General features: G+C 46.6%; 1 protein-coding gene across 1 annotated transcript in view; it reads right to left on the bottom strand.

Annotated features, from left to right (window-relative positions):
* TPD52L1 (TPD52 like 1) overlaps positions 1-25,961 on the bottom strand; it is an 81,639-nt gene that overhangs the window by 42,057 nt on the left and 13,621 nt on the right. Inside the window, exon 2 of the mRNA XM_065401366.1 lies at positions 9,255-9,370. Coding sequence (XP_065257438.1) covers positions 9,255-9,370 — 116 coding nt within the window. The remainder of the gene's footprint in view (positions 1-9,254; positions 9,371-25,961) is intronic.

Here is a 25,961-nt window from a genome sequence, read left to right as displayed (position 1 = left end):
GGAGGGAGTGGAAAGGGCAGGGGTGGGGCTAGGGCAGGACAGGGGCGGGGCTCCTCCCATCCTCTTTTTTGCTTGCTGAAATATGGTAACCCTAGTAGTTGGACGCTTCAGGAACACTTCGTGGACACATTGTTGGGTCCCGAGTGGCCGCTGAAAGACGGGCCAATTGGACAGCTGTTGTACCACTTGAAGACCGCTTCAGACTTCGGTAATTATTAATTTTGGGGGCGTTTTACTAACCTGTTGTGGATGTGTGTGTAAGTGCTTGAGACTAAATAAAGTGGAGCTTTAAGTGAAAGCACTCTTGTGGTGTACTGATTGTGCCAACCACCTATCAGACGGCCCGTTTCCATTGATTTATTTCTTGCCACTGCCTCACCAAGAGTAATTGTTACCAAGAGCTTTGGATGTTTAGAACCAAGGTAACACACTGGGAGTCCCTTACCCCGCTCACTATGGATCCCTGCACTCTGTCCTCAGCTGCAGCCCTGCAAACCACGCTCTTCAAAGGAGCTGCTTGCGGCCCGAGCTGGTGCATGTGTGCATGCTGCCACAGGAGCTGCCACTTCAGGGCTGGACAACAGGCTGCCACTCTCACACCCTCTCCTCTGCACACACCTGCAGTAACTGGACTTTTAGTGTCTGGTTAGTATCAGGGCCAGCTCCAGGCACCAGCTGAGCAAGCTGGTGCTTGGGGCGGCAGATTGTTGGAGGCGGCATTCTGCTCAATCCTAGGGCGGCACAGCCGCTTTGGGGGGGGTGGGGTGTTCTTGTTCCGCTCCGGCCGCCCTGTAGGGGGCGGCGGCGCGAAGAACCAGAGCGCCCTGCAGGGCAGTCTTCTTCCTTCCCTCCCCGCCGACCGGAGCGGAGCCCTCACGGCAGGCAGCGGCGCAGCGGGAGGGGCCGCATGGCAGTGCCCCTGCTGTAGCCCTGGCCGCCCCCTTCTCTCTCTCTCCCGCCCGCTCCCTCCCCCTCCCCAGCAGGTCCCCCTGCACTCGCGCTCCGGCCGCGCCGCAGGTTTTTTTTTTTTTTGCTTTGCCGTTCTGGCCGCCCCGTTTTTTTTGTTTTGTTTTTTTTGCTTGGGGCGGCCAAAAAGCCAGAGCCGGCCCTGGTTAGTATATCTGATCAGACACTGCCAGGTTCCCTTTTCAACCTGACTTTCTGGTTGAAAACCGGACATCTGGCAACCTTATCTAAGTGTCCTGGAATCCCCTTTATCCTATTGGACATTGTATGATTTAACCCTCTAAACTGCAAAGAATTAGGCAAGCACTAGTGAATAAAGCACTGACTTCCAAGGCTGGTTTTATGTTATTGATCCCAGAACTATTTTTATCTCGCACACTAATACATTCTCTTACTCTGAAAACAGATCAAAGGTTCACTGGTCTTTTAAAAATCTCATTGTTTAATCCCCACCCTATCAGTTTCTCATTTGCCATTACATGGGATCCAAGTTATTCAAGAAGCTTGGGAATTAATCAGCAATTCTAGGCACATGGGATGAAATCCTGCCCTATTGAAGTCAATGCAAAAACTCCTGCTGAATTCAACAGGCCAGGATTTTCATAGATTCATAGATTCTAGGACTGGAAGGGACCTCGAGAGGTTATCGAGTCCAGTCCCCTGCCCGCATGGCAGGACCAAATACTGTCTAGACCATCCCTGATAGACATTTATCTAACCTACTCTTAAATATCTCCAGAGATGGAGATTCCACAACCTCCCTAGGCAATTTATTCCAGTGTTTAACCACCCTGACAGTTAGGAACTTTTTCCTAATGTCCAACCTAGACCTCCCTTGCTGCAGTTTAAGCCCATTGCTTCTTGTTCTATCCTCAGAGGCTAAGGTGAACAAGTTTTCTCCCTCCTCCTTATGACACCCTTTTAGATACCTGAAAACTGCTATCATGTCCCCTCTCAGTCTTCTCTTTTCCAAACTAAACAAACCCAATTCTTTCAGCCTTCCTTCATAGGTCATGTTCTCAAGACCTTTAATCATTCTTGTTGCTCTTCTCTGGACCCTTTCCAATTTCTCCACATCTTTCTTGAAATGCGGTGCCCAGAACTGGACACAATACTCCAGCTGAGGCCTAACCAGAGCAGAGTAGAGCGGAAGAATGACTTCTCGTGTCTTGCTCACAACACACCTGTTAATACATCCCAGAATCATGTTTGCTTTTTTTGCAACAGCATCACACTGTTGACTCATATTTAGCTTGTGGTCCACTATAACCCCTAGATCCCTTTCTGCCGTACTCCTTCCTAGACAGTCTCTTCCCATTCTGTATGTGTGAAACTGATTTTTTCTTCCTAAGTGGAGCACTTTGCATTTGTCTTTGTTAAACTTCATCCTGTTTAACTCAGACCATTTCTCCAATTTGTCCAGATCATTTTGAATTATGACCCTGTCCTCCAAAGCAGTTGCAATCCCTCCCAGTTTGGTATCATCCGCAAACTTCATAAGCGTACTTTCTATGCCAATATCTAAGTCGCTAATGAAGATATTGAACAGAGCCAGTCCCAAAACAGACCCCTGCGGAACCCCACTCGTTATGCCTTTCCAGCAGGATTGGGAACCATTAATAACAACTCTCTGAGTACGGTTATCCAGCCAGTTATGCACCCACCTTATAGTAGCCCCATCTAAATTGTATTTGCCTAGTTTGTCGATAAGAATATCATGCGAGACCGTATCAAATGCCTTACTAAAGTCTAGGTATACCACATCCACAGCTTCTCCCTTATCCACAAGACTCGTTATCCTATCAAAGAAAGCTATCAGATTGGTTTGACATGATTTGTTCTTTACAAATCCATGCTGGCTGTTGCCTATCACCTTACCACATTCCAAGTGTTTGCAGATGATTTCCTTAATTACTTGCTCCATTATCTTCCCTGGCACAGAAGTTAAACTAACTGGTCTGTAGTTTCCTGGGTTTATTTCACCCATGGAATGCAACAAAGTGTTAGAATCTGCAGGATCCAGAATAACTTCTCATTTTTCCAGTAAGTTTAGTGGGCACTGGATCATAAATAACTAATTTAAGAATTTCTTCCTCTTGCCATTGCAGAAACAGCAAAATGAAACATTGGCAAGAATCAGCACCACTAGGGAAGAAACCAGATTCTGTGAAGGGGTAACTGAGCAAGTGTTTCTAGAAAGAAGAAACTAAACCATTCTAGTTTAAAACGAATTGGATTATGCATGTATTGATTGGACAGTGAAAGTTAGAATTCAATTGCTTGCCACCCAAAACCAAAATTCTGGGTGCATCAGTTCACCCCATTAACACTATTAAACAGTTTAAGATTAAGCCAAAACCAGTATCTTATAATTACTTACAGATACTTAAACATCAATGCTTACCATACAGACTAACACCAAATTGATTACATACCTGTCTGTGCCAACATTCAAACAAAGTCTTTTTGATTAAAATTAATTTCCACTTGTTCAGTTAGAGAGATAACTAAATCTTCAAGGCTCTATGTAAGCACTAACCCTTTGCATACTGTTGAAACATGAACAACATTATGCACTCTATTGGAAGAAAGCAGAGTGTGTTTTTTAAACCATCCATTATTAAAAGGAAACCAACTTGAAATCCCATCAGTTAAAGAAAAAAAAAAAAAAAAAAGGCTAAAAACAGTTTCAGATATAAAACCTACTCAAGTTGTTCAGATACCACCATGATTGGGGACTTGTAAGTAACTAGCAGAAAGGCTTAGGGATTTGTAGTGGGATTTTCAAAAGCACTTAAAGCAGGTAAGGCTGCTTAACTCCCATTCATTTCAATGAGAGTTAGGTGTGTTTTTGAAAATCCCACTATTCAATGCCTTTTGAAAATGGAGCTTAGGTTCATAAATCACTGAGCTGCTTTTGCATATATTACTCCATTGTTTTCTTAAGATTAAGTATGTGCAGAAGTGTGTGCTAGGTCAGGACCACAGAAAGAGGAGATATAGTCCCTCTGAGCATTTTTTGGGTTATAGCAGGGGTCAGCAACCTATGGCACATATGCCAAAGGCGGCACGTGAGCTGATTTTCAGTGGCACTCTGCTGCCGGCCTGGGGTTCCATCTGTAAATGGCTTTCCTTTTTTGCAGTCCACTGTGCAATCTTGTAACTTCCTTCTGTAGCTTTGGCTGTAACACCTGGTCTAATCTCAGTTGCTGATGATTTATGACATGCAGGAGACCAGGTTAAATAAGCTCGTGGTCCCGTCCAGCCCTGGACTCTCTGGCTTATCTGGCCCCCATCACTGCAGTAGTTGAGCAATTCACTATTTTTAAGACACTTACCCTCCCGGCAGCCATGCGGGGCAGGGCAGTTGTTCCCATTGTACAGAGGGAAAACTAAGGCACAAAGGAGACATCCACACTGTGATAAACTCGCTGAACCAAGTCTCAGCCTGGGTCAGCTGACTCAGGCTTGCAGGGCTAAAATTAGCAATGTAGATGCTGCGAAACCCTTTCTGGGATCTCAGAGCCCGAGCATCGACATCACTCTTTTCAGCACCGCAAGCTGGAGCCAGCTGCTGCCCGTTTATTGCAGCGCAGACATACCCAAACAGGTTGAGTGACTGGCCCAAGGTCGCACAAGAAGCCTGTAGCAGAGGAAGGCAGGGGCAGTGAGTTGTATGGGCCCGTGGTGCCTGGGCTCCAGGAATATTCAGGGCCCGGGGGCCCAGCTCCACCAATGTTCGGAAAGGTTAACAACTGATCAGTCAGAAGCCTGTGTGCAGCTTAATGTATCCCAATACGTGCCAGATATTGGAAAACTCAGCAAGGAAAAGCAAGGGCAAGGATCACACTAAACTGATAAGATCTGCATTTTAATTTAATTTTAAATGAAGCTTCTTAAACATTTTAAAAACCTTATTTACTTTACATACAATAGTTTAGTTATATAATATAGACTTATAGAGAGACACGTTCTAAAAACGTTAAAATGTATTACTGGCATGCGAAACCTTAAATTACAGTGAATAAATGAAGACTTGGCACACCACTTCTGAAAGGTTGCCGACCCCTGGGTTATAGAATCACATTTATCTTATGTTTTTCTTTCCCCTGTTGTTACATGGGAGATACACAACCAGAGGAAGCTGATGACCACCAAAATTATGTTTCCCCTGAATAATCTATTAGCTTTCCTACTGACTTCAGTAGGAGCACTCATACAAGTAAGATTACTCATGTGCCTACGTGTTGGCAGAAGCAGGTCCTAAGTGTCCACATTTTTTCTGAAACTCAGACTGTGTGATATACATAACTGAACTTGCTTCAAAAAACACATTCTGACAGAAACTCCTGATCCCATGGAAAATTTTGGGGCCGGTCTGTTGTAATTTTGGAATGTGAAGTGGACCTGTGGTACATTTTTAGTTTCAGATTGTTACAGGAATATATAGTCATTTTTATGTGTACTAGGCCTCAGTTAGGATCAGGGCCCCACTGTATTAGCCAATGCACAAATGCAAAGTAAGAGACACTCCATGCCCTGAAAACCTTACGATCTAAAAAAAGACAACAGAGAGAGGGAGTTAGGAGTGGAATACAACATACAAGCAAAGTGGTAAGTGTGATGAAAAGCACACAAAGTAGGTAGTGGGCATGTGTGATCCATCCCCAAGACCAGCAACATACAAGGCCAGGGGGAATTAAAAAAAAAAAAAAAAAAGACTGAGTATTTTTATATAATCGGATATATGCACACACACATTATACATCTTCTTTTGTTTGTTTAAATAAATACACACACATCAGGCATACCTGACAGCCACTCATTCTATTAACTGATCTCTTGTAGGCATCAAGAAAGAAGTGGGCCTTGAGGAAGGATTTGAAGGAGAGGCTAGCTGTCCTTACTGACTGACACAGGGAGAACACATGTATAAGGAGAGTGTGGCATAAAGGACAGAGATAACTGTGAGAGATGTGTACTATTGGGCTTGTGTGTCAAGATTAGTATCACTGGTGGACTAGAGGGTGGAAGAGAGCTCTACAGGAATCTGAAGCTAAAGCAGGGAGGGGAGATTGTCAAAGGCAAAGGAATAACCAGCAGCTACATCCAACTCCCACTGAAGTTACTGTCAGTGGTAGTTGGGAGCCTAAAAGCTCTTTGTGCCTTAGGGCACGTCTTCACTGGCAACGTTAAAGTTTAACAGCTTGTGTAGTCATGGCACAGCGCTGGGAGAGAGCTCTAAAAAACCACCTCCACGAGGGGAATAGCTACCAGCGCTGGGAGCACGGCTGGTGCACTGTCTACACTGGCATTTTACAGCGCTGAAACTTGCAGTGCTCAGTGGGGTGTTTTTTCACACTCCTGAGCGAGAAAGTCGCAGCGCTGTCAAGTGTCAGTGTAGACGAGCCCTTAGGAAAAATAAAAATAAAAAATCTCTTCCAGGAAACTTGATCTTAATTTAATTATAGCCTTAGAATCTCCCCAAATTCTCCAGACTTTTTCTAAATGCAATGCTCAAGCGTTTTCTCTTTGAACATAATTACATGCCACTAGAATGCCGTGAGCAATTTAAAACAGTCTTAAAACAGCCCAGCTGACCTAGATACTGTAATTCTAGTGACAACAGAACAACTTTCAATTTGTCTTTGAATTAAGGGTCTCATCCTGTGTGGTGGGTTCCGAGTGCCCTCAATTCCTGCTGACATCAATGAGAGTGAAGGGTGCTCAGGACCTCATAGGATGAGACTCTTGGGGAACTCATTATTCGCAGATAACTACAAGGAGTTTTCTTTATTTTCCCCCTTCGCTCTCTTTCAGTCTGCTCTGAGAGAAGAGTATGCAGATCAATGAATCCAAGAGCTACAGTGTGCGAGCTGACACACATTTGCTTTAAACATGAAATAACTCCTACACCATCCGCATGTCCTGAGCCAGATATATAAATATAATTAACAGTCATACGTAAGCTTCCTTTCTATTATTTACAGGTGTACAAATTCACTATAGAAGCAACATGTAGCTAACATTTCAGAGACATTAGCCTTAAAAGCCCAACTGGGCAGAAACAATCACTTGGCTTTTACTCCTTCAGGAAATCACAAGTCAGTGTACAGAATGAATCAAACAAAAGTCTCAGTGGCTAAGGCTAGGTCTACACTACCCGCCTGAATCGGCGGGTAGAAATCGATCTCTTGGGGATCGACTTATCGCGTCTCATCAGGACGCGACAATCGATCCCCGAATTGACCTGCTTACTCCACCAGCGGAGGTGGGAGTAAGCGCCGTCGACTGGGAGCCGCGGCAGTCGATTTTGCCGCCGTCCTCACAACAGGGTAAGTTGGATCTGATACGTCGAATTCAGCTACACTATTCGCGTAGCTGAATTTGCGTATCTTAAATCGACCCCCCCCTGTAGTGTAGATGTAACCTTAGTTAAAAAAAATCAGATAAGGTCATGGAGGATAGGACAATCAATGGCTATTAGCCAAGATGGTTAGGAATGGAACCACATGCTCAGGGTGTCTCTAAACCACCAACTGCCAGAAGCTGGAGCAGGATGGCAGGGAATGGATCATTTGATAATTGCCCTGTTCTGTTCATTCCCTCTGAAGCACTTGGCACTGGCTATGGTCAGGAGAGAGGATACTGGGTTAGATGGTTCACTGGGCTGACCCTGTATGGCTGTTCTTATGACTATTAACTGCAATTTAAATATTTTTACTGCATAGTGGAGAGAGACTAGTCTCTGCTAAGAATTGACCTTAGAATTACATCATCTAGTCCTGTATCAGCGTCCTGTAGTTGCCAGTACCAGATGCTCCAGAGGATGGTTCAATTACAGAAGAACTTTCCTATGACCCTGCCAACTGTTAGTGTCTACTCATGCACTGAAGCTTGAAGGTTTTTGTCTCTTCCAAAATGTTTGGCTTATTAAAATCCCTAGAATTGGAACTTATTGTTTTGAATTTCCCACCTTCTCGTTTCACTGATTGTCTCTTTCTTACTGTATTATGAGAGAGTGAATAGAAGTTCACAATCTACCTTCTCTTTACTGTGAATACTTTTCTCACAATCCCTCTTATTTGTCTCCTCTCTAAAGTAAACAACCCCAATTCTTTCAATCTTGCGCCATATGAAGGTTTTTCCATGCTTCTAATTGGCTGCCCCTGAACCTCATCTATTTCTTCTGTATCATACAGCAGACACCATGGAAGGCTGCACTCAGACTGGATTTAAGCCTGATGTTGACTCTCTTTCTAACCTCACCAAAACTAAATCAATAGTGCCATGTAACTTCATCCAGTTCAGGCTCCCCCAGCGTCCTTCAGTCATTTGGGATTTTTTGTGTGTGTGTGCAAATTCTCTTCACAGTACTGTAAGAAGTTGTGTTGTCATGACGTTGCAATCACCATCAGTGTCGTTTTCTCTAAGAATCATGTAATCAGTTCTTTTCAGTAAGTGTGTCATAGGCTAGCTGGCCCTTCCAGAGAGAGAGAGAGAGAGATCTCAGCCCATCTGTGACACAGCTGATTTGCCTCCCCAGGTGGAAAGAATGAATCAAGTCACATGACAGTCAGTCATGTGACAAAACCAGGCCTCTGAGGGTTAGAAAAACAGAAGCTTGTGAACAGCTAAAGTGAGGCACTGCAGAGTGGAGCTGCAGGAAGAGACACGCTCTTGCACTGGCCCCTCAGGAAGGGAGTCATGGCCGGGTAGAAAGACCCAGCTGAAAGTTTTGTCTTCCATTTGGGGAGTGGCAAGAAAGGCAGGCCAGGCCGTAGGTCTTCTCCTGTGACCAGAGAACGAACCAATACCTGAGGGAGGAGGAGTTGGGCCCAGCTTTAAGGGGTGGGAGGAAGGAAGACCTTCGATGTTTGTTTTGGAGCTTTGTTTTAACACACCATACTTCAAGAGGAGTGGTTGTTACTGGACTTATGAAAGCCTTTTGTGCATGAGGAGTTGTGTATTGAGGAGCCTGGAAGAGGGGAAACCGAGGCAGGGTTCTTTCAGGGATCTTTCATTCACTCTATATGCTGCAAATTTAAGACGAATGACACATGGCTCGTTTGTTAAAATAGCACACCCACTAATTTTACCTCTGCCGTCAATAGAGGATTAGTTTTCCAAAAATAATCTGACAGAATGAATCACTTTGCACTATTCTAGTCTAGAATAATTAAATAAAGGAAATATAATGTACTTGTGACATCTGCACTTCATCCTGCTAATAACTTCCAAATTCAGGAGGTATAACTATTAATATCCAGGGAATCAAAAAGCATTACCTTGGCTAGCTCAATCTTTAATTCTTCTCTCTCTTCTTCAGAAATCATGCTTGTGAAATCAATATCAGTGACCATTTCTTCATCTGTCTCGTGCAATGGCTGTGTTTCCAGCAGACCTTTGAAAATAAGAAAGTAACAGTCAATAAAACTCTTACAATACATTTACTGAGTGGTGGCAGGGAGGGGGCAGAGGGTGACCAACTGTACGAAACCTAAATAAAGGCCTAACTTTTGTTACATGCACTAGAGTTATCCAGGTCTTTCTGATACAGCCCATTTGGAGTCCTCTTCTTTTTGCTTTTGTAAACCTATTGCAAATGATAGATTATCACAGAATCATAAAAATGCAGGGCTGGAAAGGACCTCAAGAGGTCATCTAGTCCATCTCCCTGCCTGAGGCAGGGTTAAGCATGCCTAGGCCATCCCTGACAGAGAGTTTTAAGAACAGGTTAGACAAACACCAAATGATGGGGATTCCACTCCTTAAGTACTGTTCCGGTGCTTAAATATCCTTATAGTTAGAAAGCTTTTCCTAAGATCCAACTATGATGACTGGAGCTTGATAGATACATTACCTAGTGGTTAGCAGGGCAGGCTCCAGGGTTTTGGCCACCCCAAGCAGCCAAAAAAAAAAAAAAAAAAGCCGTGATCGCGATCTGCGGCGGCAATTCGGCGGGAGGTCCTTTGCTCCCAGCGGGAGTGAGGGACCGTCCGCCGAATTGCCGCTGAATACCTGGACGTGCCGCCCCTCTCTGGAGCGGCCGCCCCAAGCACCTGCTTGCCAGGCTGGTGCCTGGAGCCGCCGCCCCTCTCTGGAGTGGCCGCCCCAAGCACCTGCTTGCCAGGCTGGTGCCTGGAGCCGGCCCTGGTGGTTAGGGAGTCCATTTTTTTTTTTTAATGAAAAGGGGAACTGGTAGAGGAGCCTGGGCCCTCCCACTCCACTGGGCTATGGCCCCAGACCCTGTGGGGGTTACCAAAGGCCACCCATGAGTGCCTTAGGACTGCGATCCCTGGGACACTTGCTACCTCCCACTCTATAGTCCAAGCTTTGCAGTCTGTAGCAAAACTGAAAAAAGGTACTGACTGTATCTTTAGTCTGACAGAGCCTACCACGTAGGTTCCTCTTTTTCCAGAGTTGCTGCAGCATCCCTTCTCAGGAGCACCCAGGACAGGTCCTCCTCTCTCTGCCTTGTCAGCCCCTTTCTAAGCTGTCTGGCTTCCTTTTAAGCGCCATCTCCATCTGGAGCATGCTCTGCAGATGTGGCTGGGCCCAAAATTGTTCATGTGAGGCTTAAATACCCCATCACACCAACCTAGATCTCTCTTGCTGTAAACTAAGCTGATTACTTCTTGCACCACCCTTGTGGACATGGAGAACAATAGTATTTTGTTGTATAGTTTTTGTATAATATTGACGTGACGGCACCAACAAGATCAAAAAAATCAAATATCACTGGATGCAGCATACAACACTACTGCATCATGATATAATATAGAAGAAAAGAACATGAAAAACCTAGCCTTTTCTTCAAATTAAAAAAAATAAATCAGTTAATAAATATGGGTCATTGCTGTGTGATGTCCACAACAAGGATGACAATATAACTGGTCGATATAGCACTATGTTATACAGTAGATCAATATACACTATATTTTTCATGTGTCTTGTTCATGGTTATGTGGCTATCACTTATTTGCACTGTAGTGTCCAGGACGTGGATCTCGTGTGGATTGGTCCAGGCTGAGGTTGATGGTGCAGTGGAAATTGTTGAAATCTAGGTGGAATTCTTCAAGGGCCTCCTTTCAGTGGGTTCATATGATGAAGATGTCATCAATGTAGCGCAAGTAGAGGAGGGGCACTAGGGGACGAGAGCTGAGGAAGCATTGTTCTAACCATAAAAATGTTGGCATACTGTGGGGCCATGCAGGTACCCATAGCAGTGCCACTGACTTGAAGGTATATGTTGTCCCCAAATCTGAAATGGTTGTGGGTGAGGACAAAGTCACAAAGCTCAGCCACCAGGTGTGCTGTGGCCTCATCAGGGATACTGTTCCTGACAGCTTGTAGTCCATCCTCATGTGGAATATTGGTGTAAAGCTCTTCTACATCCATGGTGGCCAGTATGGTGTTTTCAGGAAGATCACTAATGCATTGTAGTTTCCTCAGGAAGTCAGTGGTGTCTTGAAGATAGCTGGGAGTATTGGTAGCGTAGGGTCTGAGGAGAGAGTCCAAATAGTCAGATAATCCTGCTGTAAGAATGCCAATGCCTGAGATGATGGGGCATCCAGGGTTTCCAGGTTTATGGATCTTGGGTAGCAGATAGAATACCCCTGGTGAGGGCTCTGGGGGTGTGTTTGTATAGATTTGATCCCGTACTGTAGCCGGGAGTTTCTTGAGCAGATGGTGTAGTTTCTTTTGGTATTTCCTCAGTGGGATCAGACGATAGTGGCCTGTAGAATGTGGTGTTGGAGAGTTGCCTGGCAGCCTCCTGTTCATAATCCAACCTGTTCATTATGACTACAGCACCTCCTTTGTCAGCCCCTTTGATTAGAATGTCAGAGTTGTTTCTGAGGCTGTGGATGGCATTGCGTTCTGTATGGCTGGGGTTATGGGGGAAGTGAGAATGCTGGTAAGTCTGAAGTACAAGCAACAGGTATGGGGAGTGGAATAGTCCAGAAGCTTGGAGCAGAGTATACTTGTGGTTATTCTTGATAGCTTAATTCATTGTGCTGTCACACTGAGGCCCTGATCTTACAAACAAATACTGATGCACATGCTTAATCTTACTATCGTGTAGTCCCATTGAAACCAATGACAGTATTCATGGTACTTAAGCACATGCTTAACTGCTTCCAGGATCAGGGCTATGATTTGTCTCTTATGTTCAGATACTCTGGAGATCATCAGCATCATGTATTATTCAATAAGTACCAACAGGAAAGAGAGTTTTACAAATGGCATCTAGTGACTGTCAGAAGAAATTTGGTGGCTTAAATAACTTAGGGTTACCATACGTCCGTTTTTTCCCGGACATGTCCGGCTTTTTGGTAATCAAACCCCCGTCCGGGGGGAATTGCCAAAAAGCCGAACATGTCCGGGAAAAATACTGCCGGCCGGGCACTTCCCCTCCCATGGCTGCTGTGCTCCTCCCCTGACTCTTCGGCTCTGTTTAAGAGCCGAGCTGCCCAAGCGCTACCGGCCTTCGGGCAACCCCCATGCTTCCGGACCCTGAGGCCGGGCACTTCCCCTCCCGGGCTCTGGGGGCGCAGGGTCCGGAGGCATAGGGGCTGCCCGAAGCCGGTAGCGCTCGGGCAGCTCGGCTCTTAAACAGAGCCGAAGAGTCATGGGAGGAGCACAGCAGCCGGAGCCCGGGAGGGGAAGTACCTGGCCGGGGGCGCAGGGTCCGGAGGCATGGGGGCTGCCCGAAGCCCGAGTGCTACCGGCTTCACGGTTTGCCGGGCAGCCTCCAGACTCTGCGCCCCCGGCTGGGCGCTTCCCCTCCCGGGCTCCAGCTGCGCTGGGGAAGCGCCGGCTGGGGGCGCAGGGTCTGGAGGCTGCCCGGCAAACCGTGAAGCCGGTAGCGCTCGGGCAGCCCTTTTCGCGTGGCTGGGAGGGAGGAGGGGGAGTTAGGGCGGGGACTTTGGGGAAGGGGCGGGGAATGGGCGGAGTTTGGGCGGGGCCAGGAGTGGGAAAGGGGCGGGGCCAGGGCCCATGGAGTGTCCTCTTTTTTTTTTTTTTAAATACGGTAACCCTAAAATAACGGGTGGATGCTTCCTATTCTCAGCTGCAAGGAGAATGTGGAACTTTACCAGACTCCTCCTCCCCCAGCCTCTCCTTCCCTGTGGATTGCCTAGGGCACTTAGCTCATGGCATTCGTGTGTTAAACTTTGCTATACAACAAAACTGGTTCTTATCAATTTCAAACTGCAGTCCACAGGGTTCTAAATACCAAGAGTGAACCGGACCATAGTTTTGTTGATTTCACTCTGGTGCTGCTTGGCAAAGCAATGAGTTGCAACAGAAGCATTGACCTGTCTGGTGGCATTTTCAGGAACAGAGCATTGTGTTGATTTATGTTTGGAAGCTTACCTTTGTAACCATATGGGTCAGAAACTTTAAAATAAAAATAAAAGCTTAAATTGTGCAGAAATTGATCATTTAGATACCACATCATGCTAGCTTGCTCGGAAAAGCTAAGTAAGTGGGTTTTTAAAGCCCCGACAAAACAAAGAAAAACATTTTACACCAACTGCAGGAAAATAATTTCCAAATTATTTTTTATTAGCCAGAAAAGCCAATTATTGTTTCCAATTTATTCTGAGATTTTAAACAGTCTTACTAACAGCCTTTTCATAGCTCCAGTCCATGCTTCAGAAATGAAAAAAAATTACAGACTTCAGCAGAAAAAAAATAAAAAGACTGTTTAAGGGTCTCAGCTTAGTCCTTCAAATACTCCATCAACCAGTATGTCAAAACAGCCACCACCATAAATTTCTACTTTAGACTCTGAAGCCTTGATAAATACAGTGTCCTTCCAATCCACAACTATATGTATCCAGTGCAACTTCTGACCAGGAAAAACAAAACAAACAAAAAAACACAAAAAAAACCCCACCACACTCTGGGTCAGCTACAGCCTAAACAAAAGATGCTTTACAATGTGCATCACTCAGCTGCCAGAGACAGAGCTACAGCTGAACAGAATTCAGCACAGTTTGAGGAGGATAAAATGAACTCTGGGGCCAGCCAGAGGCTGATCTAGCTCCTAATCTAAGATACAGCATCCAGAGAAAAGAAGGTAAGAGAAGGATGACGAGAGATCCAACTAACCTCCTATTTGAAATAGCATTTAATGTTGGATGAGATTTACACAGCTCATGTTCTAGAGGGATGATGTCACAGAATTTAGTAGCATAAGAGGAAATGCCCCAATACCAAAGATAGTTGAATGGAAAAGAGTGAGCAGATTGGTAGCTATAAATCATATCAAATAAACATGGAGGAACACTGTATATCTATTTATTATACATAAAAAAACTATGTTAAAAGATTAAGACTAGAAAGTTAAGCACTCAAAGGTATGAAATGCCAGAATTAAGGCTGCCTGTGATCCTCATCCAATTTGTCTCTCCCTGCCACCGTGGCCTCCAATCAAGCCCCCACCGTAACCCTCCCATATTCTAGGGTTACCATTCGTCCGGATTCCCCCGGACATGCCCGGATTTTTGAGCTAAAAATAGCGTCCGGGGGAATTTGTAAATGTCCGGACTCCCCCCCCCCCCCCGCCCCCCCATGCAGAGCGAGCGCGGCTAACAGGGCAGCCGGCCGGATGGTGCCACTTACATGGGGCTCCGACAGCCAGAGAGAGCCCCTCCTCCTCTCCCCTGCAGCTGAGATCACTCCGTCCCTCCCTCCCTGCATTCGCAGATCGCCTCCAGCAGTCTGGAGCTCCTCCCGCGCTCCTCCTCCCCTGCCAGCCAGCCTGCCGGGACGAACGGCTCAGGCCGTTCCTGAGCAAGTTCACAGAGACATTAGGTGAAGGCCAACAACAAGGGGCCCAGGGGGTCGGAGAAGGGGCAGGGAGGTTTTGGATGGGGCAGTCAAGAGACGGGGGGGGGGGGTCGGGAGTTCGGGGGGGGGCTTTCTGGGGGAGGGTGTGGATAAGGTTTTGGGCGGTCAGGGTACAGGTAGGAGGTAGGGTCCTGGGGGCAGTTAGGGGGGGGATCTTAGGAGGGGGCAGTTAGAGGATAAGGAACAGGGAGGCTTAGGTAGGGGGTGGGGTTCTGGAGGGCAGTTAGGAGCAGGGGTCCCAGGAGGGGGCAGTCAGGGGACAAGGAGCGAGGGGGGGGTTGGGAGTTCTGAGGGGGGCTGTCAGGGGGCAGGAGTGGGGAGAGGGATCCGAGCAGTCAATGGGACAGGGAGCAGAGGGGTTTAGATGGGTCGGGAGTTCTGGGGGGGGCTGTCAGGGGGTGGGGAGTGGTTGGATGGGGCGTGGGAGTCCCAGGGGTCTGTCTGGGGGTGGGGGTGTGGATAAGGGTTGGAGCAGTCAGGGGACAAGAGGCAGGGAGGCTTAGGGGGTGGAGTCCTGGGGGGCAGTTAGGGGCAGGGGTCCCAGGAGGGGGCAGTCAGGGGACAAGGAGCGGAGGGAGGGTTGGGGGTTCTGAGGGGGGCGGGAAGTGGGAGGGGCAGGGGCGGGGCTAGGGCAGGATGGGGGCGGGGCTACTCCCATCCTCTTTTTTGCTTGCTGAAATATGGTAACCCTACCATATTCTCTATTCTCACAGCCTCTCAGTTCCAAGCTCACACCCAGCTCCTTGTTCCAGTCTCTTTGACCAGCCATTCCCAGTTCTCCCCTGCACCCAAGTTCCTCATCAGATCTTCTCCTGCCCTCTCACTTCTTTCCCCCCCATCCCACAGGTTTTCAGTGAAAGGGCCCTAGAATCTGTCACCATGTTACAGTACTATAAATTAAGCTAGGGTGAGGTTATTTCACTGAAAGCTGAAAGTTCTACTGTGCCCAAATCACTGGATCTAGGCAGCTAAGATCCAGGACTTTAATGTGAAAGACCTGAGGTCTATGCACAAAAATGGTTGTGCATTTTTGCACTTCAAAGAGTGCATTTCATTACTGAAACCACGTACCCCAATTGGAAAATTAAATATGTACACAGACATTTACCCATATGCGAGCACAAATACTTAGTTTGTACATGCACCTGCTGTAATGGAGCAGGCAAATGAAGATGTGCAAATGTACATCTTTTCCCCTGTGGAATTTAGGCCTCATCCTATTTAAAAAAAAAAAAAAAAAAAAATCTGCCCTTGTACTTTAAACCCAATTACCTGAGAAACCACTTCTTGTGTTACACCTCATCACAACAATTGAAGCCAACTGGGATGATACTGTTTTTGTTTCCTGGGACTAAGCTTTCCAAGTACAGGGCCTTTGCTATTGGAATACATGGCCTTTTATTTGCTAGGGCAAACAAAATATTTTGCTTAGTTTTTGATTGACTGTCAATTTTTGTTTACTTAAATCTTATTTGGCTATTAAAATATCCCTTGAGGCAACCAGGATTATTTTATACAATGGGCTGTCTATGCTATTGATATGTTTTAATTTTTATAAAAATGACACTTATTTACAAGATAAACCACTGGGAGTTCAACTCTCCTTCCCTTTCCCACATTCAACAGCATCTTACTCCGCCCCTCTCTCACATCCAGCAATATCTTACTCTAGGAATACCTCCCTTGATTTTAGTGGCGCTATATGCCGAGTATGTAACTACTCAGTATGGGATAATGTGGTAGAATCTAGCTCTAAGGGTATGTCTACACTACGAGAGTAGTTAGATTTTACTTAAATCGAATATGTGGAATCGATATTACAAAGTCGAACATGTGTATCCACACTAAGGACAGTAATTCGACTTTGTGAGTCCACACTAACGGGGCAAGCGTCGACATTGGAAGCGGTGCACTGTGGGCAGCTATCCCACAGTTCCCACAGTCCCCGCTGCCCATTGGAATTCTGGGTCGAGCCCCCAATGCCTTCTGGGGAAAAAAGTGTGTCGAGGGTGGTTTTGGGTAACTGTCGTCATCCAACCGTCACTCCCGCCCTCCCTCCCTGAAAGCGCCGGCGGGAAATCAGTTCGCGCACTTTTCTGGTCAGTGACAGCGCGGACGCCACAGCACTGCGAGCATGGAGCCCGCTGTGACCATCGCTGCAGTTATGGCCATTGTCAACACCTCGCACCTTATCATCCACCTTTCCCAGAGGCAGATGCTGAGAAATCGGGCGAGGAGGCTACGGCAGCGCGGTGAGGACCTGAAGTCTGAGAGTGGCACAGACCTGTCACAAAGCACGGGACCCCGCGCCGAGGACATCATGGTGGCAATGGGTCATGTTGATGTTGTGGAACGGCGATTCTGGGCCCGGGAAACCAGCACGGACTGGTGGGACCGCATAGTGCTGCAGGTCTGGGATGAATCACAGTGGCTGCGAAACTTTCGCATGCGGAAGGGGACTTTCCTGGAACTTTGTGAGTTGCTGTCCCCTGCCCTGAAGCGCAAGGACACCCGGATGCGAGCAGCCCTGACTGTCCAGAAGTGAGTGGCCATAGCCCTCTGGAAGCTTGCAACGCCAGACAGCTACCGGTCAGTCGCGAACCACTTTGGCGTGGGCAAATCTACCGTGGGGGTTGTTGTGATGCAAGTAGCCAACGCAATCGTTGAGCTACTGCTCTCAAAGGTAGTGACCCTGGGAAACGTGGAGGTCATCATAGATGGCTTCGCCGCGATGGGATTCCCAAACTGCGGTGGAGCTATAGATGGAACTCACATCCCTATCCTGGGACCGGACCACCAGGCCAGCCAGTACATTAACCGAAAGGGCTACTTTTCAATGGTGCTGCAAGCACTGGTGGACCATAGGGGACGTTTTACAAACATCAACGTCGGATGGCCGGGCAAGGTTCATAATGCTCGTGTTTTCAGGAACTCTGGTCTGTTTAGATGGCTGCAGGAAGGTATTTACTTCCCGGACAACAAAATAACTCTTGGGGATGTGGAGATGCCTATAGTGATCCTCGGGGACCCAGCCTACCCGCTAACGCCCTGACTCACGAAGCCCTATACAGGCGCCCTGGACAGTAAAAAAGAACTCTTCAACTACCGGCTGAGCAAGTGCAGAATGGTGGTGGAGTGTGCTTTTGGACGTCTCAAGGGGAGATGGAGAAGCTTACTGACTCGCTCCGATCTCAGCAAAACCAATATCCCCCATTGTTATTGCAGCTTGCTGTGTGCTCCACAATCTGTGTGAGAGCAAGGGGGAGACCTTTATGGCGGGGTGGGAGGTTGAGGCAAATAGCCTGGCTGCTGATTACGCCCAGCCAGACAGCCGTGCGATTAGAAGAGCCCAGCGGGACGCGCTGTGCATCCGGGAGGCTTTGAAAGCTAGGTTCTTGAGTGAGCAGGGTAACCTGTGACTATTAAGTATCAGAGGGGTAGCCGTGTTAGTCTGAATCTGTAAAAAGCAACCGAGGGTCCTGTGGCACCTTTAAGACTAACAGATGTATTGGGAGCATAAGCTTTCGTGGGTAAGAACCTCACTTCTTCAGATGCAAGTCTTGCATCTGAAGAAGTGAGGTTCTTACCCACGAAAGCTTATGCTCCCAATACTTCTGTTAGTCTTAAAGGTGCCACAGGACCCTCTGCTGTGACTATTAAGTTTGTTTACAGAGAAGCTGAACCTGCCCCCGTTTCTTTACCCGGTTAATGTTCACTATCCTCTCCAGTTACATACCCCGTTCACCCCGTTCCCCCTTTCCAACACACGTTTAAAAATAAAATCACTTGAAATTTGTTAATGAACACCGTTTTCTTTATTACTGTTTTCGCGGGAAGGTGTTGAACCTGGGACGCAGACTGTGGTGGGGAGCGGGTGTAGTGTAGTGATGCAAAGGACGCTTCTAAACTCGAGGAATGACAGGCTCCGCACTGGTGGACTGGTTGTTTCAACGGAGCCTGCCACCCCTCCTGTTCGGGACGCTGTGTGTGGGGGCTATGTGACTTTGTGGCAGGGGGAGGACGGTTACAGATCCCCTGCTGCGTGGCTCTGTGATCCAGGATAAGGACCGCTGCATAAGATCTCTAACCGCCCTCCCCCGCCACAAAGTCACATAGCCCCCCCCACACAGAACATGAAAACCACCTCCCAGACTGACCAGGGTAACTAGTGACTGCAATGTGTGTGTGCCCTGCTGCTGAACCTGCCCCCGCGTCTGTACCCTGGTAAAGGTGACTGTCCTGTCCAATTACCAACCCCCTTCCCCCCCTTCAAACAGACTCTCCTCTAAAAGAACATGATGGAAACAGTAATTAACAGAAACGTATTTTTTATTAGCAACTACACAAGAAACTGGGGGATGAAACTGGGACGGGGGCTTGGTTGAGGTGGGAAGGAAAGGACTTATCAAATTTTGGGGAATGAGAGCCTTCTGGTACTTGAGCAGTCTGCAGGGGTGGAGTGCCAGTTTTCACGGACTCTGCCGCCCCTCCTTCTTGGGACTTTGTGGAGGGGGAGGGCGGTTAGAGATAGACTGCAGCGGGGCTCTGTCCTCCTGCCTCCGGTCCTGCAGAACATCCACAAGGCGCCGGAGCATGTCCGTTTGCTCCCTCATTAGTCCAAGCAGCGTTTGAGTCGCCTGCTGGTCTTCCTGCCGCCACCTCTCCTCCCGTTCCATGTGTGATCGGTGGATTTGGGACAAGTTCTCCCTCCACTGGGTCTGCTGGGCTGCCTGGGCTCGGGAGCAGCCCATAAGTTCCGAGAACATGTCCTCCCGTGTCCTCTTCTTCCTACGCCTAATCTGCACTAGCCTCTGGGAGTGTGATGCCAGGGTAGGTCGGGAGACAGTCGCAGCTGTGGGATGGGAAAAAGGGAGTGAATTCCTCAGAAAGATAAATTTTTTGGTGAACAAAGAACATAGTCTTTCTCTGTGAACAAGACCATGCACAGCACCTATCACATGCGCACTCAGGACAAGATCGAATTTTCGGCCTTTGCATTCAGTGCCTGGGGTCTTGCAGTGCAGATCAGACAAGCGGGGCAGGACAGCGGAATTTGGGTAACAGGCTGACATGATAAGCCGTAGACTTGTGGCTGCTTAAAACTTTAATAATAGCACTGGCCTCCTTTCACGTTCAAAGCAATGCCAGTCCCTGCTGCCAGCAATCCGGCAAGCATGAACTCCGCCCCTGTCCCACCCCCTCGCGGCTGTCCCAGGGAAAGATCCTGGTATGCTGCTCCTCTCCCACCTCCACCGCGTGGCTGTAAACCGCCGCTTACAGTTCTGTAAAGGAACAGGCAAGCAGTCCCAATACTAACATTCCCCTACCTAATTCAAAGCAGGTCACCATGAACGACATCACTCTGATGAGGATTTCAGAGACCGAGAAAGAAAGGATGCTTCGGGAAAGCCTGCAAAGACCAGGGCCGTATGCCGCCACGCTCTGCAAGGCAATGATCCCCGAGTACTTGATTGTCTCCTGGCGCGGAAACGTTTCCTACCACGGAGGACCCAATAAGGCCGCTCTCCCCAGGAACCTGATGCAAAGGCTTTCCAATTACCTCCAGGAGAGCTTCGTGGAGATGTCCCAGGAGGATTTCTGCTCTATCCCCGGACATATAGACCGGATTTTACTGTAGCTGCACTGGCAGGGACTAAACAGTAGAGCGCCTAGGGCAAACCAATCATGCTAAACCGGACATTGTTAGATTTTTTTCCAGTAGTTGCACTGCCAAGGACTGAAACCTTAAGCGCCTAGGGCAAACTAATCATGAAAAACCCATTGTTAATATTGTTAATATTCCTGTTCTGTTAAAAATAAATGTTTACATGTTTAAAACACTTACTGACTGATCCTTCCCCTGATTCTGTGTCCGGGTTAACGCCTGGGGACGGTTGGTAGGGGATCTCTGTAAGGGTGATGAAGAGATCCTGGCTGTCGGGGAAATCAGCGTTGTAAGCGCTGTCGACTGCCTCGTCCTCCTCATCTCCTTCCTCATCTTCCCAGTCCGCTAACATCTCCGAGGAACCGGCCGTCGACAATATCCCATCCTCAGAGTCCACAGTCAGTGGTGGGGTAGTGGTGGCGGCCGCACCTAGAATGGAATGCAGTGCCTCGTAGAAACGGCATGTCTGGGGCTGGGATCCGGAGCGTCCGTTTGCCTCTTTGGTCTTCTGGTAGCCTTGTCTCAGCTCCTTGATTTTCACGTGGCACTTCGTTGCATCCCGGCTGTATCCTCTCTCTGCCATGGCTTTTGAGATCTTCTCGTAGATCTTTGCATTCCGTCTTTTCGATCGCAGCTCGGAAAGCACGGACTCATCGCCCCACACAGCGATCAGATCCAAGACTTCCCCATCAGTCCATGCTGGGGCCCTCTTTCTATTCTGAGATTGCATGGCCATCTCTGCTGGAGAGCTCTGCATCGTTGCCAGTGCTGCTGAGCTCACCACGATGTCCAAACAGGAAATGAGATTCAAACTGCCCAGACAGGAAAAGGAATTCAAATTTTCCCGGGGCTTTTCCTGTGTGGCTGGTCAGAGCATCCGAGCTCGGACTGCTGTCCAGAGCGTCAACAGAGTGGTGCACTGTGGGATAGCTTCCGGAGCTATTACCGTCGATTTCCATCCACACCTAGCCTAATTCGACATGGCCATGTCGAATTTAGCGCTACTCCCCTCGTTGGGGAGGAGTACAGAAGTCGAATTTAAGAGACCTCTATGTCGAACTAAATAGCTTCGTTGTGTGGACAGGTGCAGAGTTAATTCGATGTAACGGTGCTAAATTCGACAAACTCCTAGTGTAGACCAGGCCTAAGTAAATTAAAAGACCAGATGAAATTTTAGCATGAGTCAATGAGCTGCATTTCCCCTAGAGTTTAATGAAAGAATGAGAGACTGTGAATTGAAGTTATGCCTTTTAAATAATAGATTTTGTGAAGATATTTATGACTTAATAAATTCATTTCAGGCCATTTTCCAATATATCCCAGGCACAACGTTTACAAATGAAACATTTCAGAATGACTAAAATTAGTTTTTCAGATGAAATGAACAGATATACATTTTACCTCATTGCCAGATTACTGATTGTTTAATGTCTTTAATTTTGTGCACATTCGGTTAAAACTGGTTTTACTTGCAGCAAAATGGAACCAATTGACCATATTAGGATTCTGGCACCTGTACATTTATTTGACTGATTTCAATTTCTGAAAGTCAGTCCAACCCTACAGCTAGAGGATAACTACCCACTTCTAGCCTGAAGTCTGAAACTGGCCTGGAAAAAGCATAGAACCTGCTAAATCATGAAGTGAGCGTCTTGTGTTCTATGCAGTTGATAATACTGCTAGGGCAGGCATCACCAAATGGTGATGTCACATACAGTCTTCCAAGTTTTTTTTACCTGTGAGTAAGTTTTGACTCTTGGGAAGACATGGTTTTGTTGGTGTTGGTTATTGCCAGGAAACTGGCTCTACTAGCAAAAGTCCAAAAGAACTTTTTCCAGTACAAACTGCATCGCCGCTAGGAGGGAGTGCCAATACTGCTGTTCCAGTAAACTCTTTCTAGTGTAGACAAGGCTTTACTCATTTACTTTTACACTCTTCTTCTAGGTAACAGAATTGCATTCCAAGAGTAAGTCCCAGTTTTTAACGCAGAATTTCAACTTCTGCTGCCTCTAAGTAACTGACAATTGTATACAATTGTTTTTAAAAGTATCCTGCTATGATTGCTGGAATGATGTAACTGGGTGTTTGCTGCCTCTTTTCCCTGTAGATGGTCTTGGAAACCAGTCTACTCCTCTGAATGGGAATTGTCAGGTTAAATGTTATAACTGCAAGTATACATGCTGGAATTATCAGCCAAAATACATGTTTCAAGTCTCGTTTTTCATTCAAATTATTCAAACTCAGTTACATTTTAAAGATAAAACCAGAGACAACAGCATCAAAATATTGAGTAGTTACATCTTCTGTTTCCCTGAACACTTTAGATTGTGGTGTTGTGTAGATCTTCCATTAATGCCTAAATGGCAAACATTCATATTCATTTTTCTATTAGAAAACGAAGCAGAAAAAACCCTGTACTTAAGCGTTCAGATTGCAGAAACTATAATTAAGAACACTGGAGCTGTCCAGATTATAATACCACATTGGTGTCATTCATCTTCTTTTTTTCCATCAACACACAATGCCTGGAAAGGGACATCTGACATGCTTGTGTAACGCCGACAGACCCCGGTCATTGTCGGTGGGCAGGATTGAACAGGGTACCTCTGGAGCTTACTGCATGAGCCTCTACCACATGACCTAAAAGCCAACTGGCTGTTAGCTAAGGCTGTAAAGCAGACTCATTAATTGCTCTCTAAGTGGTCTTGGTGCCACACCCAGAAGGGTTATGGGGTTACACTTGCAATAAAAATTAAAAAGTGGTCAGAAAATCCAGTTCAAACTGCAGAAGTTACCACTGTTCTTATTTTTTCATTCCTTAAGTTACACCAGGAGGATCCAAGCAGGAAGCGAGGGTCATTTCTCCTTCTAGTCTCTGTGGACCACACAATTTCTTTGAGAGAGAGTCTTCCCTTCTGCCATATGGACCTCGGATGCTTGAGTCTGGAGAACATCCTAGAGCTTGTCCTTTCTCCTGTGGACAGTAGTGCCTTGTTTTTCTCACCTCCTCCAAGCTTGAAGCCAATGCTGTCTTGTGGCTTGGCTAGACCTACCTACAGAACTGAAAAGAGAAAGAAGGCAGAGGTGGAGGCAAGTGTAGGGGATGAAAAATCAAAAGCCAGGTTCCTCCTGGCTTGTGCACAGGTGCACATGGGAGAAAATATTGAAGAAGCCTTTTCTTCACTCCCTGTAAGAACCAAGCAGAATTGCAGCCTCAACCTTCTGAGGAAGGCAGGGACTGGTCTGCCCCTACTCACTGGGGATGCCTCCTACCTTAAAGAGGGTGAGGGCTGGGGTGGGATCAGTGCTTTAATTTCCTCCCTACACTGGCTAGTTGCATAGGGGCTAGTATTGGGAGCAGGACTGGCTCTAGGCACCAGCAAACCAAGCACATGCTTAGGGCGGCACAATTCCAGGGGTGGCACTCCGGCCACTTTTTATTTATTGGGGGGGGGGGGCGCTTCGGCAGTTGCGCTCTTGGAGGCAGGGTTTTTTGTTTTTGGCTTGGGGCAGCAAAAAACCTAGAGCTGGCCCTGATTGGGAGTGTAGCCTCTGTGTGCTCAATGCTCCAGGAGGCATTCTATCTTCTTAAGGCAGAACATGCCTTAGTGCTCCTTACAGCCCCTTATTTAGGCTGTTCCTAAGCAGCACAATCTAGCCCTAATTTGGAAATAGCTTTAGAAATATCATTGCTTAGCAGTTCTCAAATTATGGTTTGTGGAACACTTGTTTGTAGTCCCTGGCCAACTTGCTGGTCACAGTATGCAAGCACTGGTCTTCGTTTTCAGCTACAAAGTCACATTAAAAGAAGATTCAAATACCTTCCTAATATTGTTTTCCTATGGAAGGAATTGCTGCAGATGCCAGAGGGCTGTTATTCCATCCCTAATGGAAGATAGCTTGTGCAATAACAAACAGAACATACTCCATGACATGACCTCTAAGCTAAGATGCGATATGCACTCTGAAAGAGTTTGCCCATCTTGCCACAGATAAATCAAGTGGCAGTTGAGTGGGTAAAAGCAGCACAATTCCAGCTGTAGTAAAGAGCACATATTACCTATGAAAAACAATTACCAGACTTCAACCCAAGATCTAACCCTCCAACCAAAATCATTTTCTGAAATATCCAGTGTACATATTAGTCAGGCTTGGACTTTAACATCTTATGCAATCACATCTAGCTCTCTGCACAGTATAATATTCTTGGCTGCCCGAAGGAACAAAGATGGCTTTGCTTTTTAAATTGTAGGTATGATCATACAAAGCAATTGTTGTGAAACACTAACTGTTCAAAGCCAGCAGAGGTTTCTTTCCACTATATTAATAGTGAAAGTAATAACAGTATTGTACCATTCATTGAGCTATTTATTAATCATTCTTCACAACTTCCTAAAGGGTCAGGGAAAAAGAAAAAACATGTCAGAAATGGAAGGGGCATTTTCCTTTCTATAGCCAGTAACAGCAAAGACAAAGTGAATGATGGGAGATGAGAAACTAGGTGCCATTGTGCTACAAGATAGATTTGTTCTCTGCAAATAAGCTTGTTTCTTTAAGTGACAGATCAGCATGATTTGTATAAAACAAATTAAGAACAAAAGAAAAGAATCAAATTAGACTAGAGCTGTATGAATGTAGGGGGAGCTAGAAGCTAAAATAGAGAAAACACTGACAATCAGAGGAGGCGTTCTAATCTCAAAATGTACACATGGCTGAGGGTGTGGCACAAAGTGACTCAAATTGATGTAGCTCTATTGACCTTCATGGGAAGTAAGCACATGAATTGTGCTTAAGTAAAGTTTCTATTAATAGAATCTGACAGCACTTTTTCTAAGAGATAAAACCTTTCACCCAGTTAAACTACTACTTAGCTCTCCAATTCTTTACTAGTAAAATGCCCAGGATCTTGTCAGCTATGCTGAGAGAATGAAGTGAACGAATGGAAATATGAGTGATGTAAGAGTCCATAGTAGTCATTAAACATTCAGAACATGTAGGACACTGGAGGAACATAACCCATCTGTACCTCTACACAGGAGTGGGGCCCAAGCCATATTCGTGGAATCATCTCCTGTGAAGCCCATGTTTTTCATATTTTTGGAGCACATCTGTGTTTGCCATTGGCAATGTATGTTGTTACAGAACTGTCAGTAAGAGACTAGGCTTTCCAGAGTGACCAAAAGACTAGCTCACCTAACCTCAACTTGGAATGGACCACATTATCAGGATACGAGACTTGTGATCCCCTGATTCACGTGGAAGTTCTCTGGGGAAGTGCCATTGGGTGGAGCGAACTGGAATCACAACCTTAAAAATCCAGGTACACGTACAAGAAGGCATGATCTTTCTGGGCCACCACAACACCAAGAATGAGGAGACCAAGACAACTACAGGCTATGCCAGCCAAGTGACTGAGGAAGCCCACTGGCCAGAATAAGGTACCAAGGCCAGAGACAATATCACATGGTCC

The sequence above is a fragment of the Emys orbicularis genome, chromosome 3, assembly GCF_028017835.1.
Source record: "Emys orbicularis isolate rEmyOrb1 chromosome 3, rEmyOrb1.hap1, whole genome shotgun sequence".
Taxonomy (NCBI): Eukaryota; Metazoa; Chordata; order Testudines; family Emydidae; genus Emys; species Emys orbicularis.
This window is presented reverse-complemented; position numbering and strand designations above follow the sequence as displayed.